The sequence below is a fragment of the Monodelphis domestica genome, chromosome X, assembly GCF_027887165.1.
Source record: "Monodelphis domestica isolate mMonDom1 chromosome X, mMonDom1.pri, whole genome shotgun sequence".
Taxonomy (NCBI): Eukaryota; Metazoa; Chordata; class Mammalia; order Didelphimorphia; family Didelphidae; genus Monodelphis; species Monodelphis domestica.
This window is the reverse complement of record NC_077235.1, coordinates 6,691,136-6,717,731: the sequence shown is the minus strand read 5'-3', so window position 1 is coordinate 6,717,731 and position 26,596 is coordinate 6,691,136. Positions and strand designations below refer to the sequence as shown.

Here is a 26,596-nt window from a genome sequence, read left to right as displayed (position 1 = left end):
AGAGAGGAGGAATAGAGTATAGAAATAGAAAGGAGGAGAGGATGGAGGAATAGGGAAGATAGGATAGAGGAGATAGAATATAGAGATGGAGAAGAGAATATGGAGAAACAGATAAAGAGAGAAGAGCAGAAATATATAGGAGAGATAAGGAGGGAAAGATAGGAAGAAAAGAGAGACAGCAGAATAGAGAGATGGAGTAGAGATATTAAGTGAGGAGAAGAGTGATAGATACAAGAAAGACAGATTGATAGAGGAGAGGAGAATTGGGAAAAGGATAGAATACAGAACAGAGAAGAGGGAAAGGAGAGATAGAAGAAAAAGATGTAGGGAAGATAGATATAGAAAAGAGGGGAGAGAGAGTAGAGATATGGAAAGCAGAAGGGGAAAGGACAGGTAGAGGAGAGGAGAGAAAAAAGATACAGTCTGGGAGAGATATAGAAGTAGATTGAGGAGAAGATAGGTGAGAGGTAACACTTCAGTTGTTTTAATTTGCAGTTCCCTAATCTATAGTGATTTTGAACATTTTTTCATGACTATAGGTAGTTTTAATTTCATTATCTGAGAACCGCTTGTTCAGATCTTTTGATGATTTGTCATTTAGGGAATGACTTGTATTCTGATAAATCTGACTCAGTTCTCATATATTTGAGAAATGAGCCTTTTATCAGAGACACTTATAAAAATTGCTTTTCCAGTTTGTTTTCCATCTAATCTTGATTGCATTAGTTTGTGTGTGTGTGTGTAAAAGCTTTATATTTAACATTGCCAGTTATCTATTTTATATCTCATAATGATCTCTATGTCTTGTTTTTAATTTTAATGTCATTTTAAATTCTTCCCTCATCTGTAAGCTTGACAGGTGCATTTTTTGTGCTCTCCTAATGTGTTTATGGTCATACTGTATTTCGAAATCATATATCCATTTTATCTTTATCTTGGTATATGGCACAAGATGTTTGTCTATGGCTTGTTCTTAACATACTGTTTTCTACTTTATCTGGTAGTTTTTGTTGAGTATTTTGTTTTCTTCCAAAAGCTTGGATCTTTGCAGTTGTCAAATAGTAAGCTAAAATTATTAATTAATTTAATAATTAAATTAATTCAGGCAGAATTGTCATTTTTATTTATTTTATGCACAATTAATGTTTTCTCAATCATTTAAATCTAACTTTATTCATGTGAAAAGTATACTGCAGTTGTGTTCATATGGTTTCTAAGTTTGTCTTGGCAGGTAGACTCCAGTATTTTGTGCTGTCTACAGTTACTTTGAATGGAATTTCCTCTATCTCTTGACTGTTGAACTTCATATAATGAAGAAATACTGATGATTGATTTGGGTCTCTTTTATATCCTTCCACTAGGCTAAAATTACTTGTTTTGATTAGTTTTTTGGTTGATTCTTTAAGTATATATACATCATGTTATCTGCATAATGATAGCTTTATTTCTTCATTGCCTATTCTAATTCATTGAATTTCTTCCCCCACTCCTCTTCTTGCCGTCGCTAGCACTTCTAGTACAGTATTGAATAGTAGTAGTATAAGTGGCATCCTAATTTGATTGGGTAGGCTTGTAGTTTGTCTCTAGTAAACATATAATGTTTATTGATGGCTTTAGGTAGAAGCAATTCATCCTATTTTTGCTAAAGAAGAGAAGAATCAAGAGGGAACATGAGCTATCCTCTATAGAATGTCATGGAGAAGAGGGATTAGATTTATTCTTGCCTCTCTTTCTCTCACCAGCCTCAGAATACCATGGAAAGGAAAAATTAGGCCACCTCAGTATTACTCTGATTGTAGCTCCATAGTATTTACTTTTTTTGTGGATGTTTGTAGTATTTTCTCCTTAAACTGAGAAATACACAACTTAGCTATAATATTCCTGTGAGTTTTCCTGTTGGAGTCTCATACAGGTGGTGATTGGTGGATTCTTTTAAGTTCTACTTTATCTTCTAGTTAATTACTTGAAGTATACTATCTAATTTTTTTTATCATAATGTTCAGGTAGTCCAAAAATTGTTATATTGTCTCTCCTTGATCTGTTTTCCAGGTTATTTGCTTTTGTAATAATATCTTTCATATTCCATTTTTTCATTTTTCATTTAGTTTTATTATTTTTTGTTTTAACAAGTCAGCTTCCCCTTGCTCAATTCTATTTTCTAATGTCTATTATTATTTAATTAATTATTTGTTGCTATGAGTTATGTTTACAGATAGAAGAAGGAAGGGATAGATATAGAGAGGAGATGATGGGGTGATGGAGAGGAGTTATAGCAAAAGGAGAGAAGAAATAGAGAGATAAAGGAGGGGAGAAGAGAGAGGAAGGGAGTGGAGATAGAGGAGAAATGAGAGATTGAGTAGAGAGATAGAGGAGAGAGAGAGAGAGAGAGAGAGAAGAGGATAGGTAGAAGAAACAGGGGTAGTTTAAATCTGACTATTTGTGTGAAAAGTAATTTACACTTGTGTTCATATAGTTCCTGAGTTTATCTTGGCACGTAAACTTCCAGGTATTTTATACTCTGCACAATTATTTCAAATGGATAATCTCTTTCTTACTCTTGGCTGTTGGGATTTATTTTATATCCTGCTACTTTGCTAAAGTTGTTACTTGCTTTGATTGTTTTTTTGGTTAATTCTCTAGGATTCTTTACGTTTTCCTATACTTAGAAACCACCAAAGAAAATAATTCATAATAATAAATAATTCATTTTGAAATAAAAAGTAGCTCATGTTTCCTATTCTGTTCTATTTTTCCCTTTTTTTGATTTAGTTTTATTTGTCTTAGTCTTCTTGTATTAAGAAGTTGTCAGCTACCCCTTGCCTAATTCTGATATTTAATGAGTTATCTCTTTATTGTTTAATTAATTATTTATTATTAAAAGTTATTTTATTTTCTTTGGTGAGCTCTGGTATCTCTTTTTCCAACTCATTGAAGTTTTGTTTCTTAAATTTATTGGTTTTAGTATATCATGCTGAAGAGTCTTGTAAAAGCAATTTTCCATTCTAGGGGATTTGAACTCTTCTCTTATACCTTCCAGGCCTTGTGCTTTATCCACTCAGTCACAGCTTCTTCTAGGTTGAGAGTAGACTGAAATCGCTATTAACTGAGAAATGACAGGGATTGGTCAGAGGAACTGAATAGAATACAACTTCCAAGTATAGACAAGTAGGAGAGAGATGGAGTTTGTTTACTTTGGAGCAAACCTCAAAAAACTTGAAAATAGAAAGAATGCAAGTTAGTAGGGTAGGCTTCTCCTCTTCTCTCATCCTGACTGTGTACCATCAAGCTTTGAACCCATGATCCCCCACTACCCTTCTTTACCTTGTGAGTTACAGCACCAGCATCGATCTCCATCTGAAGTGAAACTTGATTGATTAGGGAAACCAAGGATCAAATGAGTAACACACAAAATGTATTAAGTCTTTTGACCACACTAATATAAATAGTCAAGCTTCTAAGAAAAGCAAAAAACCCAGATATACTTTTTTACAACTGAATCATAATTTTTTCTACAAAAAGGTTCTCTCCTTTCCATAAATATTGCTTTAAAGAAATGAAACTTGATTGACTGAGAGGTATTAAGGATGTCGTCGGTAAAATAACATATATATTTAAGGGGTGAGAATTCCAAGCACGCTGAAAAAAACAAAGCCAATGTTCTAAGAAAAGTAAGAAACAGATAATCTTCTTAGAACCAAATCACAAAGTATTCTACCAAGGTCTCTCCATTCCACAAATATTGCTGTAAAACAAATGAAAAGCATTCTACCTAACAGATGACTATCACATTATATAATACATTCCACATCTTCTCAAGATACTTTTTCACTTGTCATTCACAGGTATGGAAGGAAAAGTGAAAAAACACAATTACGCACAATATAGATGAGATCTGACATAGCCATGCTAATGATCTTAATTACATCAACTTCAAATTCTTGCTAGTGCAAGCATGGAGAATAGATAGGAGAGAGACATGGTTGGGACTCTGTTGGCAGATCGAGACTGGGCTCTGACTGACTTGGAGCCCAGGCTTGTTACCCCTGAGCTTCTTGGATTAAGGGCCGTAAAGGAAGCCATCAAGGAAATGGATGAGAGAAAATAGATGAGGTAAGAGATGCCTTAATTGTTCCCTCTAAGATGCTCAGAGAATGAGATACAGGCTTCCAGTGAAAGCAAATGCGCAGGTGCTAAGGATGCTATCAGGAAAATGCTAGCAAAAAGATGAAGGACTATTTGGGAGACGTCATGAGAAAGAAAGGCGAACTTCCAAACCAAAGTGGGACACACCCTGGCCATGTTACCAATCGTTCTCAAATTATTCCACAATTGGACATTTACTCTACTGTTTTTGAATACTAGCTAAGTATCTGCCACAATGAAACTTGGCTGGCACTAGAAAACAATAGAGTCAATGAGGAGATTAGATGAGAAACAAATGTTCTAAGTCTCCACTGCCTTCCTAAACCCCAATCCACAAGCTGCAAGGACAAGAAAGGAGAAGCCTCTTGGCCTAAAATGCAGTGCTAGCATCACTTTTCACATCACCGACAAAGGAATTCCAGCGACTCCCAAGATTACAGCCATTTCTAGAAAAGAACGTTTACATGTTTCACAGGTAATTACGCAAGCAAAGGGAAGGGAAACAGGGCAGAATTTGGCGAGGAATTGATATGGTCTCAAAAGACAGTGATCTTACCTAGATCTAGTCGAACTTGACTACCGGAGTATATAGAAAGATGGAGTTAAATTGTTCTAATAGTGAGCATCTGGCTTCTAGCATTCTGAACCCAGCTCTGTCTGACTTCAGGCCCCATCTTTCTACCCTTGAACTGTGATTTCCTTCAGATTAGGAGCCTGTTTAAATCTCTACCAAAGTGGACCTTCCTTGACTAACAGATGCTAAGGATGCTATCAGGTAAAATAGAATAGAAAGCAGATGGGGGGGGATGGCTTAATTGTACTCTCTGAAAGTATTCTAAAGATACTAAAAGGAAAATAGGCAAGCTTCCAAGGAAAGAGAAACGGGGAAGCTTGTGATAACCAAATCTCAAATGATTCAACAAATCCACCATGATAAAACTTATTAGGTACAGGAAAACAATAAATTAAATAAGGAGAATAGACGAGCTACGAATGCAGTGAAGAACCTCTGCGTCTTTAAACACCAGGCCCCATGTGCCACAAACTCTGCGCCTCAGTCTTTGGACTTCAAAGTCACGTGAGGGTGCATCAGTAGATGATAATGCACAAAGACAATTGTCAAGAGACTACCACTATACTATGCAAACTACAAGGAAATGGCCTCTACATTCCACAAAAATTGCTACAAAACATGAAAACCACCCAAGATTTCTATCAGCATCTTTTACATCATAGTACAATAAATACCAAATGCTTGAACTTCTCATATGTAAAAAGTCACTAAAAATTAAAAAATAGAAGATATTGTCAATCACAGATATGAAAAAACAAGAGAAGCATATAATTAGGCATGGAATAGATGTGACCATGAACAGCAGGCTTGATTGTCTTGAAAATTAAACAAATTAGGACACGATGAACTAAAATAGAAGATACGGTAAATTATTAGAAATGAAAACTTTTATTATAATCTGAAATCTACATGTAATTAAGACAACTAAGATAAAAATCTATTAAGATCTCTTTTTACACAAACTCAACACTCATCAAATCAGGTATATTTGATGGAAAACTGAAAAATAATACAGGCAGAAAATAAAACATTTTAATGACTAAATCTGCATCATTTTCCTAAGTGGCAAAAATTCACACAATCACACCCATTCTTGCTCTAAAACATCAGTGTGACTCATGACATTATTTTGTACCAAACATTCCCTCCTACAGTCTCTATGCAGAGTTCGTACTTGTCCACATTAGTGCAGCATTTCTCTTTGTTTAATTAACGCTATTCATGATCATTCCAAGAGGAATAAAGTGTCTATTCGTGTAAGAGTACTTATTAAATAACAGGGTTCCCCATTATGTGCAATTTTAAACTTGTACAAAGATACTTAGCATGCATTGGTCACGTAAGACAAAGTTTGACTTTACTTGGTCAAAGCAAATCTTAAATTTAGAAGAGGAGTCCTTAACTTAGTGAATTTTTAAAAGGATCGTTTTAACGTCATTTCAATCATTTAATCCTTTAAATAGAATTGATTTTCTTTATAACCCTGTGTATTTTAATGCTTCTGAGGTGTCCTTTCAATTTCCCAGACTGCCCAAAGGAGTCCAGGCCAAAAAAAGAAATTGAAAGCTTTGATTCGGAGTTAGAGTTGATAAAGACCAAGTCGTCCAACCTCCACATTTTATACATTTAAAAACTCATTTTAAAACTTTGGTTACAAAGTGAAAGGAGTAATGTGACATTTTCCTAAAGAAATAAGTCTTTGCCTCCCTCATGGGCATCACACCTCATGGTGATGAATAACTTTTTACATATGGATTTTTTACTAAAAGACCAATTAATTTTTCTATCAATATTCATTAATTAGATTACCTTATAGTGTGTGTGTGTGTGTGTGTGTGTTTGCACTACATTCTGTTTTGGTCATTAGGATCAGATTCATATAATCCGAGTAACTGAGCAGATTCTATTATCAGGAAGAATCTGTCTGTTGTAGTTAATGGCTTTTAGATACTGTTTTGAGGTCCCATAAATCTAGCTGGATGTCTGGGTGATTCAGCGTAGGCGACTTCACTTATGAAGCAGTTAGGCGCCGAGCTCTACAGAAAACACGGTGCATCGTTGTGATTGTCACCATCACAACAACAAGAAAACCAGCCATACTAATGATCTTGATGAAGTCAAACAGAAGATTATTGCTATTACATGTAGGAAAAAAGGTAGAAGGTGGAAGTCTATTGGCAGAAGGCAACTTCAGATTGAAATTCAAGTCTGTCTTACAGCCCGGTTTTGCTGCTGGTAAACGACATCTTCAAGCTCAACCCAAGGTTGAACCTCTTAGATTTGCAGCTGGTGAGGCAACGTCTGAGGAAATGTATGCTGGAACAGAGATGAGATAAAACATGCCTTAATTGTTCCCTCTGAGGTTATTGTGAAGATGCTGATCAAAAGACAGGCTACTTTCCAAAGAACCCGCAAATAACTTATAAGTCGTGGTTTATCTCTGGAAGCTCCTTTTTCTTCAACAGTAATATCTGTGTGAGGGAAAAATAGCTCCACCTACCTTCCAGGCATCTACCACCACCCTGCATGAGCTAGGCATCTGCTATCCTCCTAAAGGGCTCCAGCATCCTGATGTCAGCCTGAACATCAGGGTGCAACGTCAGCATGGAGGGTGGGGTGGCAGGAATTCAGAATGACTACTTCTTTGGTCACCCTGTTTTACTTCTGTGGGGGTGCTGCTTAGAGCTACTGGAGGACAAGCAGCAAAATGGGGAACTAGGTTGGAAGATCTCAATCTCCCTCATCTTCCTTTCCTTCTATCGATAATTCATAATTAATATCATTAAGTCTATGGCCAGATTCACACTTAAATAGAAACATGTCCTAGAAGATATTGATAATGACGCATGGGGGACCGAATGAAGCTGAAGATCTCTATTCTGGCCTCAAATTGGCAGTTTTAACCTGAACCCAAAGAGTATATGATTAAACAAAGGATGAGAAGATGGATCACGTCCCATCGTCCCTGAGAGAGCCAATTTTGACTCTCAGCTCATTCCTACCTTATTTTCCCACATTGCCAAATGCCACCCCTTCCTTTTCATGAGCAAGCTCACAACACCCCTCATTAGGAGCTGGTAGTGGGCCTCTCTGGGCAGTTACATGCACCAACCACAACTAAGCAGATACCATTGGGAATAGCCCTCTCCTCCTTCCAGAATTAAAAAAAAGGCTTCCAGAAGCCTTTGCCTTCTGATATCAGTTTCTGTCTTTGGTCAGGCACCCAAGAAATAGGCTCTGTGCTCTGGAAAAACCCCAAACCTTTCTTTGCCCTTTGGAATATGGCAGAATGTATAGGTAGGGATAGTTGTAATTTACATAAAAGATGTTAGTGAATTATCTTTTTCGTTTCCAAACCTATACCTCTTTCAAATTTCCATATTTCTGTAGAGAGCACCAAAATTCAGCATCTAATCTCCCTGGTAACCTCAGCTTTTCCTTCAATTCCATGTCCCCTCACTCTATATAGCTATCAAATCTCATAGATTCTGCCTCCTTTAGTATCTCTTGCATGTACCCCTGTCTCTCAGCTCACATAGCCACCACCCCAACATAGGCCTTTATCATCTCTCCCCGGGACTATTGCAGTGACCTTCAGATTTGTCGGCTTGTCTCAAGTCTCTCCCTTTTCCCATCCATCCTCCACATAGCTTCCAAAATACCAGTCTGTATGTCATTCCCCCATTCCAGGACTGATGGTGAATCTATGGCATGGGTGATCAAGGTGATACGCAGCGTGTTCTCTGTGGTCATGTGACTGCCCCCCATCAGTTTGTAGTTAGAAAGGCAGAGGGACTTGGGTGGAGCTGCTCCCTTCCTCCTCTCCACCATGTATTATGACATTTTTTCATGCCCCCCCACTAAGCAGCCCAATGGGAGAGCACAGGGGATAAGGGGAGGGGAGGCTCACAGGTGGCAGAGATGGATGTGCAGAGTGCTTGGGCAACCCCCCCCCCTATACTTGCTGAGGACATTACTCATTCCTCTGCCCAGCAGTCCAATGGGAATGCTTCCTCCCTCCCTGGTGTGGGGTAAGGCTGGGCAGAGAGGACCTGGTACTTGGTGTGAGGGAGGGGCATGGCACTCCATCTCTGGGGGTGAGTGGGCATGGCACTTGGTCTGGGGGGTGGATGGAGGTAGTGCCTGACACTCCATCTCCAAAAGGTTCACCATCACTACCCTATTCCACAAAATCCAGGTGACTTCCTAAGTACTACATGCTTGATACTGGAGACAGAAGCCCACTAACTGGGAGCTGTAATGGCAGCCAGGAGTGCTTTCTAATCCCCCACCTTTTTTCTGAGGAAGAATGAAGCTATATGCTTCTTGGCTAAGCAAAGTGCTTGTTTTTTTGTTGGACTGGATCCCTTCAGAAGGAGAGTAGGTGAACCTATATAATTTGGCAGTGTGTGTCTGTATGACTTTGAATGGTGGGACCTCAGAGTCATTCGCTCCCTCTTTTTACTTGGCACATCAAATCCCCTTTCCTCAGTTGGTGGCATTCATACTTATCCTGTACTTGCATAGGGTGTAGCTTTGAAAACTATTCCTAGTCTGCAAATAAGCTTGCATTTCCCCCCAAATGGACCAACAGCACCCATCTTTGGATGAGGGCTGTGTTTCTTCTTGTACCCTGGCCTCATTTGTGGCCTTTACCCTAAAGTGAAGACGTTTCTGATGTGCCATTGTGGGCTTGAGGCTCAGAATCAGGGGTCAGGTAAGGAGGGATGGTGAGAAGGGTCATCTCCCAGCTTCTCTCGTCCCCAATATCTAAGCTGAGCCCCATGGCTGGTTACTTCTAACTGGGGAAGTACTAGCTGAATTTTCATCTCTGTGTCCCTAGTGCCTTGCACATGGTTGTGATGTGAATGGTAAACTGGGAGGGCCAGAGGTTTGCCAGTGTGCAACCCACTAAATTTCACTAGTTCTGAGCAACATGTGTCACACTGTAGTTCTTAGCTGAGAGAATTGGGCTGCATTAGTTGCCCCGTAGCATCTTCCTGTGAATCAATTGGTCCATCTTCCTTGGGTATTTCTAGAGTGTAGCAGTCTAATTGGTCTAGGCATTCCACCTTCGCCTCAAGTGCCTCAAGCACATCTTAGAGAAATAGGGCCCGATCAAGTATCTCTTCTGCTAATAACCCCTTTCCAGGTATTCCCACAGTGCCACGCACTTCTCATTCTCAGGTGTCAGAGACTGGTAGAGGCTGGAGCCCTCAGCTTCTAGTCGTTGTCATTGAAGCCTAGAATGGTAACTGACACCTTCCCTGGTGTTTTGAGGCTGTTCCACATACTCCTTCTGGTCTCTGGGATGGGAATTGAGAAAGGTCAGTGAGCCTGATAGTAGGGCTTTGTTAGCTGAAGGGGCGGGCAGCTCCCTTGAGGTGAGGATATGGAGCTGCTGACATCTACAACAGGTAATTAAGTCATACAATTACCCAAGAACTAGTGATGAGAAGATATTTTGTCCCAAGGTTCAGAGTTTATACATTGGGGCTGTTGTTAATATGGGGTACAAGTGCACTAAGACTTTGGGACAGCCTGTACAATTGAGGAATATTTTGGGCAATATCTCCCAGGCATGTTCCCGATTTGAGTTCTAGATTAGAGATCAGGTAGGTGGGAGTCTGGCCCAAGATGTACTAGGGAAAGGGATAGCTTATAATGGACATCCTTGTCAGAACCCAGGGTAAGCTCACCAGTATGTTCATGTTGCTTCTGCGTTTTAGGAGGGAGAGTAGAGTGGAGCAGGATGGGGCAGTGTGTGTGTGTGTGTGTGTGTGTGCTCTGACACATGGTGGTGTGGATTTAGAGTTCCTTTGGCGGCCTTTATTGAGTTTTGGTGGCTTCAGGGATATTTTGCATGGCGTGATGTGACCTTTTTGTCAGAGTCAGCACTAGAGCCATTCCTTCTGGTAGCCTCTTACCGACCCCAAGTATTTGCACTGCTGGGGTGCAGACAGTTTGTGTGTGTGTGAAGTTCTGCTCAAGCCACCTTAGGTGTGCTTGGGTGAAGGTTGGATGTGTTCTGGTGTCGAAAGAATAAACTACAGAAGCCAGAGTAACTGAACACTTACTATTTATTTAATAAGTTAAGTAAAATGTTACAAAGATCTGGTGCGAGTGATCTATATCTAGGCACCAGGTATGGGGACAGCAAGCTACCTAGAGACTACTCACAAAGGCTACCTTCAGACAAGGGGCCAGGGAGAGAGAGGGGGCATTTACGAGGCAATCATTAGTTCTTATCACTAATATAGAGATTATAATTCTACATCAATATAGAGATTTCATTGAACATTTAGGTTGCAATTAATACATCTATCAGGCAAGTTTTTTCAATTTTTTTAAACATTCAGGATAGTTAATAGACATTAAGAGAAATTGTCGATATAGATATTAGTTTAATATTGAACACAGAAAATGGGTGATTGGCACAGGAGTCAGAGAACCATGACCATGTGAGATTTACTTGATGCTACTGTGTGACAATATGGAGACTGTCCACAAATGTGCTCTAAGCTAGTTATCGTTGGAGTTTATTGCTAGTGCAATTGAAAGTCTGTGGGTTTTTCAAAGGATCTCTTGTTAACATGTGCTATGAGCTTGCCCTTTATATTTGACAGAAGAAATAAGATGTTTCCCATTTTCTCCGATTCTCAATACTTCAGATCTGAACCAGGGGGGAGGGAGGGGTCTTAAATCAGCTTGAGGGCTGCTAAAGGAGGTGTGTTTCAGTCCCTTGGAGTTTCAGCTACTCTGCCGTACGGAAATACACAGAGATGGAATTGTGCGACACACGTGGTTCGCATGGGGGGGCTACTTTAGACTGTGTCATTTTGGGACGGACGAGCTGGATTTCGTCCGGCTGGTCGTAGGAACGCTTAGACGTGTTTCGACAGAGCAGACGGGCAAGTTGACTTGGACCTTCTGGTGACGCTTTTTTTTGGGGGGGGGTGGGGAGAAGGAGAAATCCATGCTCGAAGAAATGACCGACACCTGGCAGTGTTGCAAAGCAGGCTGAGGCCACGCTGGTTTTGACCAGTGCAGAGGCTCTCTCACTGCCCCTTGGTTTTCATTCTCTAACTATCTTGGTGATCTCACATTGGACTTTTCACGAGCCATCAAAGATTAGGGCCAGGGGTTCTGGATATTCAGATTCTGCCACCTCCAGTTTCCAGAGTTTGGAACGTACACTCGGAGGCCGTGCAAATAATGTCGGGCATAAGCTAGCATCATGGAATCCTCCTGGAAAGCCACAGATCTGTGTGAAATGGACACACGCACGGAGACACAATCACTGGGGACACTTGTCTACTCTGCACACAGCATAGACTGGATGACCAGACGTGAGTAATTCTCGAGCACTGTTGTTGGTGCTCTGAGTGAGGATGGTCATGGAACTGAAATGGAATCCTTAAAAGAGCGGCAGACCCGCGAAGAACACACAAATTAGAACACAACACAATTTAGTCACAAGGCTTAACTTCTTGTACATGATTATAATACGATGACAATCTTGCCACTTGCACAAATCAGCTGCAGCCTTTTCTTATACTAGCTAGTGTGAGGAAGGATCCAAACAGGAGATAACTTTAGCTTTTAAAAATCCAATGGAAACTCTGTATTTCTTTTTTCCCAGAGTCAGATAAGCATTTTGATAGATTGACATTCCAAGGGCCTACTTCCGTAGTACTGAATCAAGTTAAGACTCGAAAAGTCTCCTTCTCTTGACTTTGTAGGTGTTACCCCTCAAACTCCTGCTCTAAGCTTTGCTTGAGAAAGGACTACGGAAGTTTGCCCTAAAGAGAGGTACTTGATTCTTTCTTTTAGTTTATTTTTTTTTCTCCTAAAATCTCTGTCAATATAAGGCTAGAAGGTATTATAAGTCTGCCTTTAATTATTTTTTTTGCTTGCTTGATTTTTCTCTAAAGCAATCAGGAATTGTAGGATCAAGGGTTTGACCTCCCAAGGAATCTCAAATCCCAGAATGGGTAGATAGTGCTGGGATTGCATCACCAAGCTCCATCGTGGGACTAGGTTTTTTGACCGAGGACCACCAAGAGAATGCTAATTTCCAATCACTTGGTGCCGAAATCCAAATTTGAAATGTGGTCCTCGGGAGGTGACAAGTTGGTGGTGTATGTATCTCTTATTGTCCTTCCACTCCACAGTCCCAGTTACCTTGCTGCTATAGTAGCATATCACTACATTTGGGAGATAAACATTGTTGTCAAATACTGATAAAATTGGCTCAAACTTTCAGATGATGTCTTGGTTTGCCTCAACATTGAACAAAGCTTGGTTCTACCTCTGATGGAGAACCCCTTGGTGGATGAATGCCACCGGTGAGTTACTGAGGCCAGAACCCCATCTCATCATGATAATGTGTGTGCATGAAGAGAGCAAGAATATAAAGCATATATTTACTGTCAGTCTGGAAAAAAAAACGTGCTTCCAGATGGGTAGGTTTTAGTGTGGCCTGTGGCCATGGCTGCGTGCACCTTCTTGGGTTTCGAGGGAAATGCCACCCAAGAGAGACAGCCCTTTTCTTCCTCCAGTACTTAAAAAGAAATTGACTTTTTTTAGTCCGCCAATAGAACAGATTCAGGTAAATTGTCTTATAGAAACCTCTTGTGTACAGTAAATATAAAACTTTAAACCTCACTCAAAGGCATGAATCAAAGTACAAGATTGTAAAGCCATACTCAGAAACCTTTGCTCAGAATGCTGTATTTACAGGGGTCTCTAAATGGCACAGGAAATTCTTGCGAGTCAATCTCCTGTGCTCTAATTCACTCGACTGGATTTCCTATGCCAGGCCTTCATGGTGAGCCGAAGCTCGGGGCGAGACCTCCTTAAACGGTAGTGACTTTCTCATCGACCATAGTACAGGTATCCTCAACTATCGGCTGGGGAGAGCAAGGTGCCATCTCAATCACCACCTCAACCAACTCAGTATTGGGCCTCTCCTCAATGGACCTCTCCTCAATGGACCTCTCCTCAATGGACCTCTCCTCAATGGACCTCTCCTCAAGGGGATAAATCTGGGGCACATCATCATCCTCCTCCTCCTCATGAGTCACGCAATACTCCCTTGGGGTAAATCCAGTTGGGACAAAGTCCCTCCCAGGGTATTCCCTGGGGTACAGGTTAGCAGCACTGAGTGGGATCTGCCGGGGGGGGCTCTTGGTTTTCCCCAGCCATCCAAAGCTAAGGTACTTAAGGAAGGCCCGGCGGTAGGTCTTGTTGAAAAGGGTGTACACTAGGGGGTTGATGCCAGAGCACACATAACCAATCCAAACGAACACACTCAGGAGCTCATCAAGAGTTGACTTGCGGCAGGACTGAGTGCACATAACCGCCATGATATTAGTGACAAAGAATGGGCACCACATGAGCAGGAAGAGAAAGAAAACAATGCCAAGCACCTTGGAGGCCCTACGCTCATTAGCAATGGCTTGCATGGTACCCTTACGATAACCCTCCCGATGGCCCGGAGAAATAATACGAATGGCATTGGGGTTGTGGATCGTGGAGATGTTGTTGGCACTCCTCTCCCTCCGCAGGCAGCCAAACTTGGAGCGCTTCCTACGCCTCTCGCCCCCAAACACCTGGCTCTGGCCCTGCAAGACCTGAATGGTCAGGCAGTAGGTGATAACCATAATGAAAAGAGGAATGAAAAACGCCACGAAGGAGCCAATCAGCACAAAGTTGGGTTCGTTCAGAGTGCAGCTTCCATTCACAAAGACCTTGCTCTCATCCCTCAGACCGATGATTGGGATGGGCACAGACACAGCTAGAGAAAAGACAACAAAAAGATTATTGTGAATAGCCAAGAGCAAATGCCAGTTGGGTCAATTCCATATCCTAGGCCCAGTTGCTGTCACTGCAGGTGATCCATCATGATGGCCCAATGGAATTATGAGTGACTCTGATTCTGAAGCTCAGCAAACTGATCCTGGTGGGTACCAGGATACCAATCTGAAGAGTGTGTGTCTGTGTCTCCTAGAAAGTTCCTCAAGGTATGTTTGAGGGGTAGAAAATGGGTTGAACTCATCTGAAGAATTATTTCAATTACAGGGTCTTCCAACTGACTTAATGGAGAAAGACCAGTCTGGATATGGCTTCTATTTTGGAAAGAGCCCAATTTGGGGTAAAATAACCATTATATGGACTCTCCCATCAGTCCTCGTTTTTTAAGACAAACAGCAGAATGTCAGTCGGCAATCACTGAAGCCAGAATTGGGAGAGGTGGCCTTGGGCCTGGTAACATGCTACTGGACTACCTTTAATAAGATAACAAGCACTCATGCTGCATATGGGAGGCAGAGAACAAGATAAACGAGTCCCATTTTGGGGCCATTTGTAGTTCCTTCCTTCTTGATGTCACTATTCCCCCTTTTATTATGGTAGTTAATGGGAATTAGGGTTCTGTTCACCTGGGGCCCCTATAAGAAATTCTGGAATTTAGGTGTTATTGATCTGTCAGTAATTTGTTGTGGGAGAATATTTTGCTATGACCCCTTGTAAACTGTGAAACTAGATGAAAAGTGATCCCAAGAGAGACATGCTGCTTCTGTTTGCCTCTTAGAAATTAATGGATACAAACACTTGATTGCTGGAATTCATGAGGACAGTTTTGTAATGAGATGTTTATGAGGGGAAGAGAGTAAACATTTATATGGCACCACTGTGTTCCAGCCAATGCACTAAGCATTTTATAATTATAATCTCATTTGATCCATCTAACAATCTGGGAGGCAGGTGCTATCATTATCCTCATTTCACAGATAAGAAAGATGAGGCAGGCAGAAGAGAAAAGACTTGCCCAGGCTCACACATCTAGAAAGTGTCTGAGGTTGAATTTGAACTTTGGCCTTTCTGCTTGACTTCAGGTCTGGTGCTCCATCTATGGTAGCACCTCCTAGTTGCATTTTCAGGGAAAATATGTACAGTATCTGTTAAGCTATGAGCCAGTGGAGTACAGATTCATGTGAGTATCATTCCAAAGGGGACTCCTGGCCAAGTAGGGGAGCAGGAATGTTCTCTCTCAAAGTTAGAGGTCAAGAAGCATCCTAGAAGTCAACTGGGCCACTCTCTCCCAGCTAGAGTCTCTGGGGTGGGCTGTTTCCTGCAGTCTGTTATTTAGCTAGTACCTTTCTAAAAACTCAAGAACCTAGAAAAAAGTCTAGTCCTATTTGCTTTTTTCTTCTCCTAGTCTCCAGAGCATATAGGCTGGCGAGAGCTATAGGATGTAAATGATTGCCAGTTGTGCATTAGAGGTTGGGTTTCAGGTAGGACCTTGGGGGCAACTTTCTCTTTCTACCCCTCTCCCTGGCTCCTCTCTAATACTCTTCAGCATCCTAGTTGATATGCAGAAGATAAATACACTAACATCATCAAAAAGATGCCCTAGGATCTTCTCTGTTATGGGCTTTTAGAGCTGGTGTGTCTGAACAAAGGTTGGCCACTGCATACAGAGACCCTGTGACAGTTGGCAACACATCACCTTTTAAGGAGCAAAGTCAGCACAACTTACCCATCGAGATAGTCCAGACAATGGCAATCTTAATAATGGCCTTGGTGCGAGAGTTGAAGCGGCTATGCTCAATCGGGTTCCGGATAGCAATGTAGCGATCCAGGGAGATAGCGCAGAGGTGCATGATGGACGCAGTCGAGAAGAGCACATCCAGGGAGATCCACATCGGACAGAGTTGTTTCGGAAGAGGCCAAGTGTATTCTATGAAACCAAGAAAGAAGCAAAAGGGGGGAAAGAACAGGCTAAGTATGAGTTGACACCGGTGCTGGGAGGAGAAGAACCCAGAAGAACTCTCAAGCTCTTCTTTGCCAGGTCTGCATAACATATAAATGAGGAAAATGCCTGGTCTGATTGGTACAGTCAGGTGTATTTAGGTCCATGGAGAAGTGCTAGATTTGAGCCTGCCATGGCATTACTGAGAAAAACTGGCAATAATGAAAAGATGAATGTTTCCTTGATGGCGATACGTGGCTTGGGTGTATTAGACAAGAGACTGAAATCTGAATGATCTGTCTTCCATACTTGTCAAAGATGTTGGCCCCATTTTTTCCCTCATTGGAGGTACATGGTATCCCTTGTGAGGAGGTTGCAATTCCACTGGGCTCATGGTGGCAGTTGAGGGCTAGATTCTGGCTGGGGTTCGGGCCTCCAAGGGCTATATGGAACTACTGGCTTTCTTCATTTCTAATTGCTTTCCAGGTTAGTCAGGTGGCAGTTTTGTTTGGGAAAGTTTCTTCGTGGGTAATCCAGACAAGTGTGTTAGGACCCAGAAGGTTCCACAGCATAGCTCTCTGAACATGAGCCAGCATATTTTTCTAGAGGCCTGGGGAAAATGGCCACCAGGGGAGGAGCCAGAGGGTGACTTCTAGAGATACTTCCCCAGCTCTTAAAGACCTCTTAGCCTCCAACGAATTGAACTCCTGCTAAGCAGTGAAACTGGGACACAATGGCATTAATGACTTGCCCCCTCCCAAGCACATGTCCCATCTTGATGGGAATCTACCCTGCCAGAATGTACTGTCACCTTACATGTCATGTGCCTTCACTAAGAATGTCTTTGCTAAAGGAAGGAGAGTAGAACAGGAGAATCCTACCAAAGGTAGCAAACATCAGACAGGTCACACCCAAGGGCCAGTTTAAGGCATGCCATCTCATTCTCTTTTGAGACTCCTAACTCTGCCCCCTTTGCTGACAGATAACAAAGTCAGACTCACCGTAGAGGATGGTAAGAACAGACACCGGCATGACTAACAAACCGACTAACATGTCGGCCACGGCCAGTGACATCAAGAAGAAGTTAGTTGCATTCTGCAACTTCTTCTCCAGGGACACGGCCAGGATCACCAGTATGTTGCCGGCAACAGTAATCACGATGACGATAAAGATCAGGAGGGCTGGCCAGTTCTTGCGGATCGGTCCTGGGGTCGGGGTGGGTTCCGGTTTGGTGCCATTTTCGGTGTCGGTGCCATTCATGTATTCGTCCATGCCAGTTTCAGTCAGGTTGCGGCTTAAATGTAAAGCCATGAGGCTGTTTTGTAGGACACTAGAAAAAGAGATATCCTGGTCAGGTCACCTGAGTATTCTGAACCATGAAGCCATAGAATTGTTTTTTTGTTTTAAATTTGGATAGTTGATTTCATTAGAATGGGTTTCCTTCATAATCCTATGCATTTAAAACTGAATTTAACAATATGATTCTGAGAAGGGGCCCCTAGACGTCACCAGAATGCCAGTGGGGTCCTGGTAACTGCTAGTTGACTGGATTTAAGAGCCTATTACAGTCTCCTTATTAGCTGTAATCCCTGCCTAAAGTCACAATTTTAAGATCAGAGTTCAAGGGATCTTCCTAGGATCTTCTATGTACTAAAGCTCTTAGCAGATTGTGAGCACCGTTGCCCCCAGTCCAGGCACATCACCCTATCCTCTATCCCCCAGAACCATAGGTCTTAGGAGGAGGCAGAGAGCCTGGGCTTTTGATTCAGGGCTGGGGCTCTTCCTTGTACACTGCCCCTAACTGGTATCCAAAATGTACTTGACGAGGAGGAGCCATGATCATCGCTAAGCATGGAAAGAGGCTTTAGAAAAAGTCCCTTCCCATCTCCAATGGCATCCAGCACAATCAGGGAACAATTTTGGCTTGATTAGCATCTATTTCTTACAGCAATATCTACCTGTATTTTCTGCAATTAACCTGAGATCCAGTTATTTTTCCAAACATAGCACTTCTCATAGGACTGGAGACTATAGAAAGTCATTTGGAGCTAAAGGACCCAGAAATACCTTTTTCTTTCTAGGGGTTACAAGATATGGGGCGGCGTTCCTTGGCCTGATTATGAAATGAATGCTTAAGAACTAGCCCCCAGAAAGGAAAGGACTAACCCCCCCATCCCCCAGTCACCCAGGTAGGATAAGGCCAAGTTAGGATTCAGACCCAAACCCTCTCCTTCTTAATACTGTACTTTCCAAGGTGGTGGGTTCAATTGTTCTTATGAGTAGGCTCTACCCCTAAGTCATCACCAGACTACAAAACACCTAGATTAGGGGGTGGGGAGAATTAAAACGATCAGTGACATGCTTGAGCCTCTTCACCTGTAAGCTGAGGGAACAGACAACCAGAACCCCGATGCTGACAGGAGCCAGGAAGATAGCAACGCTGCCTCTCTCAGGACCTCTCTAGAACTGCTCTTAGCAAATGGCAAGGGAACATCTCATGTGGGGATAGTGATTTTCAGAATCTAGAATGCTGCTTGAGTCAGATTACCAAGAATGCACTGGTGCCCATTTCTAAGTTCTAAAACATTTGCACTCTAGAGATCTCCCATTGCTTTGTGGTCTGAGGAGACACGGAGTGATGGGAGTCCAACTCACATTTACATGTCATTTCTATTTAATCTGATGGAATTTCCTTTGGAGGAAGTGGTTATCTGCCAAATTGCCATAGTGCCAGGCTCCTGGTATTCTAATCCTGAGATTGCTTCTCTCTCTCTCCCTCTCTTCCCCTCTCTCCCCTCCTCTCTCCCCTCCTCTCTCTCTGTCTCTCCCTCTCTCTCTCCCTCTCCATCTCCATCTCCCCCTCTCCCTCTCCCTCTCCTTGTCTCCCCCCTCTCTCCCCCTCTCCCCCAGAGTCAAATTGTAGCTAGATTGGTGTAGCTAGAGAGGTATTTAGAGGGAAACATTTGGCATCTCATTTTCCTCTGCACTAGTGGAGGAGTGGTGGTGAGCCATTACAGATTTTGGGGCATACTGAGTCTAAAGCTTTGAAAGGACCTCAGAGACCAACCCCAACCAACAAGTGAGGAAACATCCTCTCTGGGCCTTAAACTCCCTTGCATACGTTTTCACAACTCCTCAGTGGCAGAAACCAAATTGAAACCTCAGTTTAACTCTCTGATCCCAAAGCAGCACTTTTGTCTCTGTACCATACTATCCAGAAGTGGAGAGGAATGTTTTTAAGGAATCCCCAATAAGGATATCAATCCTTGAAGATTCTAGGCAAGCCTGATACCAGATCCCTTTCTGCGCTGTTCAGTTTTCCAGAAAGCTCCCGAAAGGAAATCTTGCTGTGCATCTAGGCATATTTAAATCTTTGTCTCCCCTCATCTGCCGGGATGCCAGAAAACCTGACAAGGAACCAAGGCATAGCTCAAATCTGCCTTGGGAATCATGGGAGCTGTTGTTGGCAATCTGTTCCCTGAGCTCAGGAGAAGGGAGCAGTGATGCCTTGGGGCAGAGCTTCCCCACAGAGGTTCCATGGTATCCTCCATATCATTGGACTGACAGTGAATGCCCCAGGAGTCACAAATGCTCCAGCCATAGTAGAGCCCTTCTCCATATTTTCTACATCTCAGGCAGCTTTGCTCCAGGAGATAATTCCTGTTTGCAGTGATGGAGAAAGCCTCATCAAAGATCTTTGAACAATGGTGACTGGATGTAAAAATAGATTTTTGCATCTTAGGATGCTTTTTGTTGTTCAAAGATCTGTGCTCTTCAGGAGATTACTCTGTCCTTTGAGGCTGGGCATCTGAATTGAGGAATGAACATGAGGGCATTTTCCCTGAACTGTCAGGGGGGATTTCAGAGTTCAGAAATACCAGTTACAGCCTTATTCTTCCAAGTTAAATAATCAAAGCAGATTCGAGAACCCTTGGATACTTTCAAAGGTACTGTTATTTCAGTTTGAGGAATTGATGGGGTTGGGGACTTGGCACATGTGGTAGGCAAAAAGACTCCTAGCATCTACAAGAGGCCATTAACTCTTTGTCTCTCAGACAAAGGTCATTTGGATGCCCCACTGTGCACCTTCTCCCCCTGGCCAATTTTGTTTACCTCTTGGCATCCTATAGAAGAAATTTGTGAGATGGGGTCTGTTCCTTGATCCTAACATCTGCCCTTCTTGGATACTTGTCCCACTTCCCCCCTGAAATGTCTGCCAGAACACTAACTGTATAACCAAAGATCAACCAACTCTAGGAAGAGAGAGATTGTGCCTTCCCAGTCACTGGCTTCTTCACCTCTGAAGTAATGGGGATGACCTTAGGTATAAAAGGTACTTTTCAGCTCTAGAGTCACACAGTCCTATGAATCTTTCCACTGCCCAAGAATTGCCCCTCACTTTTAGGACTCTAGTGACATTCCTCCCCCACCCCCTTCCAAACTCTCCCACCTTCAATCTCCGTCTTTGATCTCTTACCTATATTTTCTCAGGTTAAAATCACCACTGTGTCTTGTTCCTTCTCATTATACCAATGGACACCAACAGAAATGCCTTCGGATCACAGAAGGTCCAAGGGAGGATGCTCAGTAGGAAAGGATCCTGGTCCTTTCCTGTCACAGCTCTCCAAGTCTGGGACTTTGACCAAAGGCTCAAGTCCTTCTGAGACCAGAGGTTGGATTCTCTTGTCCTAATCCTGGCCTCACTCAAACCCAGCCTCAAAGAGCTGCATTAAATATACACCCCTATGGCCTTGCCTTTCCCCTTTGGACAAAGGGCCAAGAGTTTCTGCATAACTGCTATGCTTTTAATGAAAAGGGGATTAAAGGCTTTCAAAGAGTTACCTAGATCCAGGTCTCCTTGGGAGGGAGGAACAGACCGCCAAGGAGCCTCAGGTCAGGGTGCCAGGCACACCCACCTTTGGCTAGGCCTGCTGGCTCATGTCTCTCACTAAACAACACTCTACCCCCCCCCCTTGCAAGCCCTCTCCCCCAATGCTCATACACCACACAATCTGTCCAAAGGATGTTTGGGACTCAGGATTGTCCAACAGGGAAAGGCACAACCATGGGAGTGGATTATTTAATGTCTCCCCAACACTCCACTGTAGTCCTGTCCCTTTCCTATTGTGGGGCTTTGCTGTGGGACAGATCAGTCTGGACCTTCTGGCAATAACCTGCTACCAAATGTGGGAGGGGAGATGCCTCTAGTGCACAGGAGCCTGGCAGGCATAAAGAAATTGACATCACATCTGCCCTCAGACCTATTCTTGCCTCCTAATCTAAGTTAAATTATAGGAGAGGCAAGGAGTGTTAAGATAAACAGATTAGACACCTTTGGATGAAAAGTTAGTTGAGGAGATGGTGATGCACCCAGACATGAAATCCAAGTGCTGGACTTCACCCCCTCTCAGAGTTGTGTCTACGTTCATGATGTAACATAGCCTGGTCTCACTAGGACAGTGTTGGCAAACCTCTTAGATATCATGTGTCTAAACTGCACCTTCCAGCTCCCTGTGAGCCCCCCACCCCCACATTACCTCAGAGGGAGGAGGGAAGAGATGCTTGTATTGGGCTGCTGGTGGAACAATGGAGCAGCCCCCTTCATGCCACTGGGGCACATGTTCCATGTCTGCACCAACATGGCACTAGGGAGAAGGTCTATGGAGATGCCCTGGGATGAATTTGTTTCTCCTCCATTGCAACTTCTTTGGAATGTTTTTATCATGAAATCCTCTGTCATCTAACAGTTATACTTGATTATTTGTTTTGTCCCTATAAACTGAGAACACTGAAATGATGTCCCTCTGCTTGAGTAAGACAGGATCATGCAGGGCGCGGCTCTCCCCAAATGAAGAGACTTGTTCTTGGGCTCAGAGCCAGAACTATTATTGATACAATTACTTGCACATATGAAATCTAGGAATTAAGGCCTATTTGCCATCAGAGTTCCTCTGAGCCCCTGAAAGGAGCCATATGATCACGTGAAACTTCATCCCGTGGTCACACTCCCTTTATAGGCAGCCACTGCTGTTCTTCTCTCCCTGGCACCCTTATGGTCCCTCCCTCATAAAGAGCTCGATGCCCTGAGCTATTAGACTCAGAAGCCAGAAATTTGGACACTTATGCTTCTCCTCTCATTATGTCTTAAATGGGCACCTGATGGAGTCCTTGTCATTACTGAGTTTCTTCCCATCTCTCCTCCAGTTATAAGTCACAGGTTGGCACTATGGGTAGAATAAATCAGACCAAACCAAGGCCTTCGAATGCTAGGAAGCACTTATTCAACTGGGAGAAGGAAGGTTGCTCCCAGAGTATGGCCATGTCCCCCAAACTGCTGAGGTCACTCTTTTTTGCAGGCCATGAAGGCCTGTTGGAGATTTGTTCTGACATGTTGTAACACAAGTCATTTGTGAATAAGTCTATTCATGATTATATGAGCTTTGTACAGAAAACTCGCTACTTTCTAATTGCAGGCACAGTAGAACATCTGGCCAAGATTTGCATGAGATTTAGTGCACAGAATTTCATTTTTTCCTTAATGAATTAACACTACCTCCTCTCTTCATGTCAGGTGTTTTCACTAGTTGACTTCAGTTAATGAATCAGCCCCATAAGAAGGCTAATTTAGTTTGTATATCAACCTCTAAGTCTTTCCTTTAATCACCTTCTAAGAAACAAGGAAAAGCTCTGTTTCTGAAGGAAGAAAGGGCTGAATACAGAAGCCAAAAAGGAAAGGAAATTGCCACAAGATCCTGGTAAAAATTTAAAAACAAAACAGCTATTTCCCTTTGACAAATGCAAAAGAGTTAAGGATAGTCCTGGTGACAGTGGGGCCACTTTGAGGATCAAAGATGCCTTGGCTAAAACTGTTTCTGCTCAGCCTGTCTTGCTCCCTCATCCCATAGACCTCCTTGGACTCTGAAACACATTGGATTTACCAGAGGATGATGCTCTTTGGAACTTAGACTTTCCTCTTTATTTCTCTCAAAGTTACTGAGGACTTTGGTTTGCTATCATTGGCCTTTTTCACAATTTGTAGCCTGTTTTGCACTCAAGATTTTCAACATTGTAGTTCTAATAATGTGGTAAACATTGGAGACACAAAGGAGATTTTAAACACAGACAATTTTTTTTTAATTTAGCTTATTTCCTGGCTGGAAAGGGAGAGAAAAGCCAAGAGAGGAGACTCGTCCTCAAAGCAGACATCTTTAAGAAGTCGCACAGTACTCCTTTCCTTGAAATGAGAGGGCAAAGTCTTTCCATCGGGGTCAACGGTGGGACGCTTCAAAGACGTTGGGACTTCCCCATTCACTTTGTGCCTTGGTAAGTAAGGCCTGTATAGACAGACCATGGAGAGGAGTTGATCGGTGTTTCCCAGGTAAGCTGTTATTCACATATCATCTAACTGTCACTATCCTAGCAGGGGGATAGAGAAAAGGAAAGGTTCACGACCCTTTTGGGAGGTGAGAGAGTGCTAAAAGAACCTTGGCTACTAACTATGCTGTTCATTCTCTAGATCTCCCTACCCTTCCAATTTCCCCAATAGACAGCTTTGCAGAAGCAACAGGAAATAGAAGCCACTCCAGGCATATTCCAAATGACATTGTGCAGTCAGATTGGGCCCTGAAAGACATTTGGGCTGAGACTGGACTATGCTTTCTTCTCTCTCCCCCCGTGAGTGATGATCTCGCTTTCACTCCTATACCAAACAGACCACTGGTGAAAGGAAACCTTTGACCTCCAGAGAACCCATTTCACTGTTTGCTTTCAGGATTCCCTAAATTAAGAAAGCATCTCATGTTCTTACCTGGAGAGTGCCCTTATTCTGTGTATCAACATGTTCACGGATGTGTGGTGCTTCCACTTGGGCGCCGAGGGAACATTATCAGTTGGTTATTCAATTCAGAGGCCTGGGCTTCCTTGGAGGGGGGAAATTGTCATGAGAAGTTGCTGAAATTTCTCTCATCATCAGTTTAAACTCAGGTCAGAGAAAAGAAAACCCACATTTCCCCCCAAGTCTGTTGAGGAGAACCTGAATGGACTCCGGGATAGCTTCAGAAAAATAACCGTGTGATCTCGCCAAAATTACTAGTGTCAGTGATGCTGGCAACTAAAGACATGACTTGATCAAGGAGCCATGTTTTGACCTAATTTCATTAATTGCAACTATTTGCACTTTTTCCTTCTTGGCTGGGGATTTCTTTGATAAGGGGACACATGCCTTGATGGTGGGGAATCTCATGGTCTAAGGGTTGGAAGGTTAGACACCTCGTAGCACTTGCTTTGACCCAAATGAAATACTCAGAGTGGAGATGGATCTTCTTATCTTAGCATGAATACCCCTCTCCAATTTCTAAGCAAATCGGAAAATCTGCTATTCCCAAACTGAGGGACTTTTCATCTCCAGACAGGGCTTTTATGCATCTCTAGCTCACTTTCTTCTCATCGGTCCTAGCCAGGACCTTGATAAACAACTTGCCACTCCTGGAGCTGAGAAGTAGAAGCAAAGGAAAGCCATACATGGGTTTGGGGAGGAAGCTTACCTCACAGGGAGTTGTACTCAAGCAAGTGCTGCAGAGGTCTGAAGCTGGAAGACAAGTAGGAGACTAGTTAGGATCTGATTCTGAACCTACAGCTGAAAGCAAACTAAAGGAGATTACGCATGCCACAAGTGCCTTTGGCTAGGAATTACACTGAATGATTAGATGAGTCCTTTGAGTAGGCTGTGGTGGAGATCTGCTCAGGGTAGGCCATACAGATCAGGTGCCATTTTAAAGTCAATCAACCATCTCTTCCTTTTTCTGGTCTCACAGTCTGCTCTCTAGAGAAATATCAATAAAAGGGTCAAGCAAACTGGCCTTTGCTTTCCCAGGTTCAAAATTGTCCAATGAGTATTTGAACTTTCCATCACCAGTAAGCTCTGGAGAATCCTTGAGGAGGTGCATGTATTGGGTGAGGCCAACTCAATCCTAAATTTCCATAATGTTCCCTTTTCCCCAAGCAAGAGTGGCCCAGACTCAGAGTAGGAGCCTTGGCAGGTTGCCAGGCAGGAAGAGGCGCCAACACTGAGCTAATGTCACAGATGTAAATTTGCCAAGAGAATTTGGCCATCAAGAGAGCCTCCTTTTCTACCTAGAAAGGCCACTCTGCCTATGGCACTAACAAACACAAATATTTGAATGAGAGGAGAAAAGCAACCCAGGCTGTATTGATTGACAAGGCCTAATCATCCTCCTCTCTCCTCCTTCCAGGATCCCTAAGGAGTAGGGAGAGAATCTGTGACCCCCTACCCACACCCATTCTACTAGGAGACCTGAAAACTCAAGTCCCCATACTTTAGGTTTGGAGGACTGCTACTTACCTATTCTTCCTTATGAAGAGGAAATATTCTACTCAGGGTTGGCTGAGGTGGTTAGTCATTGTAAGGTGACAGGGACATTATTTTACTTGTACTGCATCATTTAAAGAATCCATGTTTGTCATAAAAATTTGGATCTCTCAAAGAGCTCGTTAACAGAATGGAAAAGGCCAGAGAAGTTACGGTCATGTAGGTGTATATTTGTAATGCCCATCCCAAGCAGAGGCAGACATATTATACAACCATATTTCCATGTATGTAAAGTGAAACTGTGAAGACCTCGAACCCTCAAAAGGCAGGCTCCGTGCCCAGGAGAAGTGCTAGGAAAGTAATCGTTTTGGTGCTCTAGAATGTTGTTTTCTCTTCTCTAATTGGGCCAGCACTCACATGGAGCTTGATGTGGGCCAGTCACCCACACCACTTGTCTTGTATTGACTTACTGACAGGTTCTGAGGACTGAAATGAGGGTGACTAGTCCAGACTGCTCCCTGGCCAGTATCCCAAACTGGACCAAGAAATTCCAGTCTTTCACTGAAAAATACATCTGCCAGAGCCTCCCCTCTCTTTGGGGTCTCACTTTTACCCGCTTGCCAAATGGCTCCTCTGGACCGGGCTCTCCTGGCAAAGCCCTGTGGCTTAGTGACCTACCACTAGCGTGTCCTGACCTACGTAGCCCTTGTTCTTCCCTGGAGTGCTCTGATGCCCAGTTGTCTTGGGCCTCTTAGGAGCATCTGGCCCGGAGGCTGTTTACGAGTACATCACTGGG

At 42.9% G+C, this 26,596-nt stretch overlaps 1 protein-coding gene and 1 long non-coding RNA gene across 5 annotated transcripts in view; one reads left to right on the top strand and one right to left on the bottom strand.

Annotated features, from left to right (window-relative positions):
* Window positions 1–26,596, top strand: part of LOC103096271 (uncharacterized) — a 155,090-nt gene that overhangs the window by 80,198 nt on the left and 48,296 nt on the right. The window contains exon 3 of the long non-coding RNA XR_474840.3: window positions 23,615–23,795. This is a non-coding gene — a long non-coding RNA (uncharacterized LOC103096271). The remainder of the gene's footprint in view (window positions 1–23,614; window positions 23,796–26,596) is intronic.
* The window catches only part of HTR2C (5-hydroxytryptamine receptor 2C), a 149,344-nt gene continuing 133,527 nt past the window's right edge, over window positions 10,780–26,596 (bottom strand). For 3 of the 4 annotated variants that reach the window (XM_007507534.3, XM_007507535.3, XM_056809476.1), the window contains 5 exons: window positions 25,016–25,059; window positions 24,280–24,391; window positions 17,474–17,802; window positions 16,260–16,460; window positions 10,780–14,516 (listed from right to left, as the gene is read on the bottom strand). In XM_007507534.3, coding sequence (XP_007507596.1) covers window positions 13,576–14,516; window positions 16,260–16,460; window positions 17,474–17,802; window positions 24,280–24,311 — 1,503 coding nt within the window. In that variant the 5' untranslated portion in view covers window positions 24,312–24,391; window positions 25,016–25,059 and the 3' untranslated portion in view covers window positions 10,780–13,575. Of the gene's footprint in view, window positions 14,517–16,259; window positions 16,461–17,473; window positions 17,803–20,949; window positions 21,210–24,279; window positions 24,392–25,015; window positions 25,060–26,596 lie in introns of those variants that run through there. The other variant, XM_001364650.4, reaches the window with a different exon arrangement.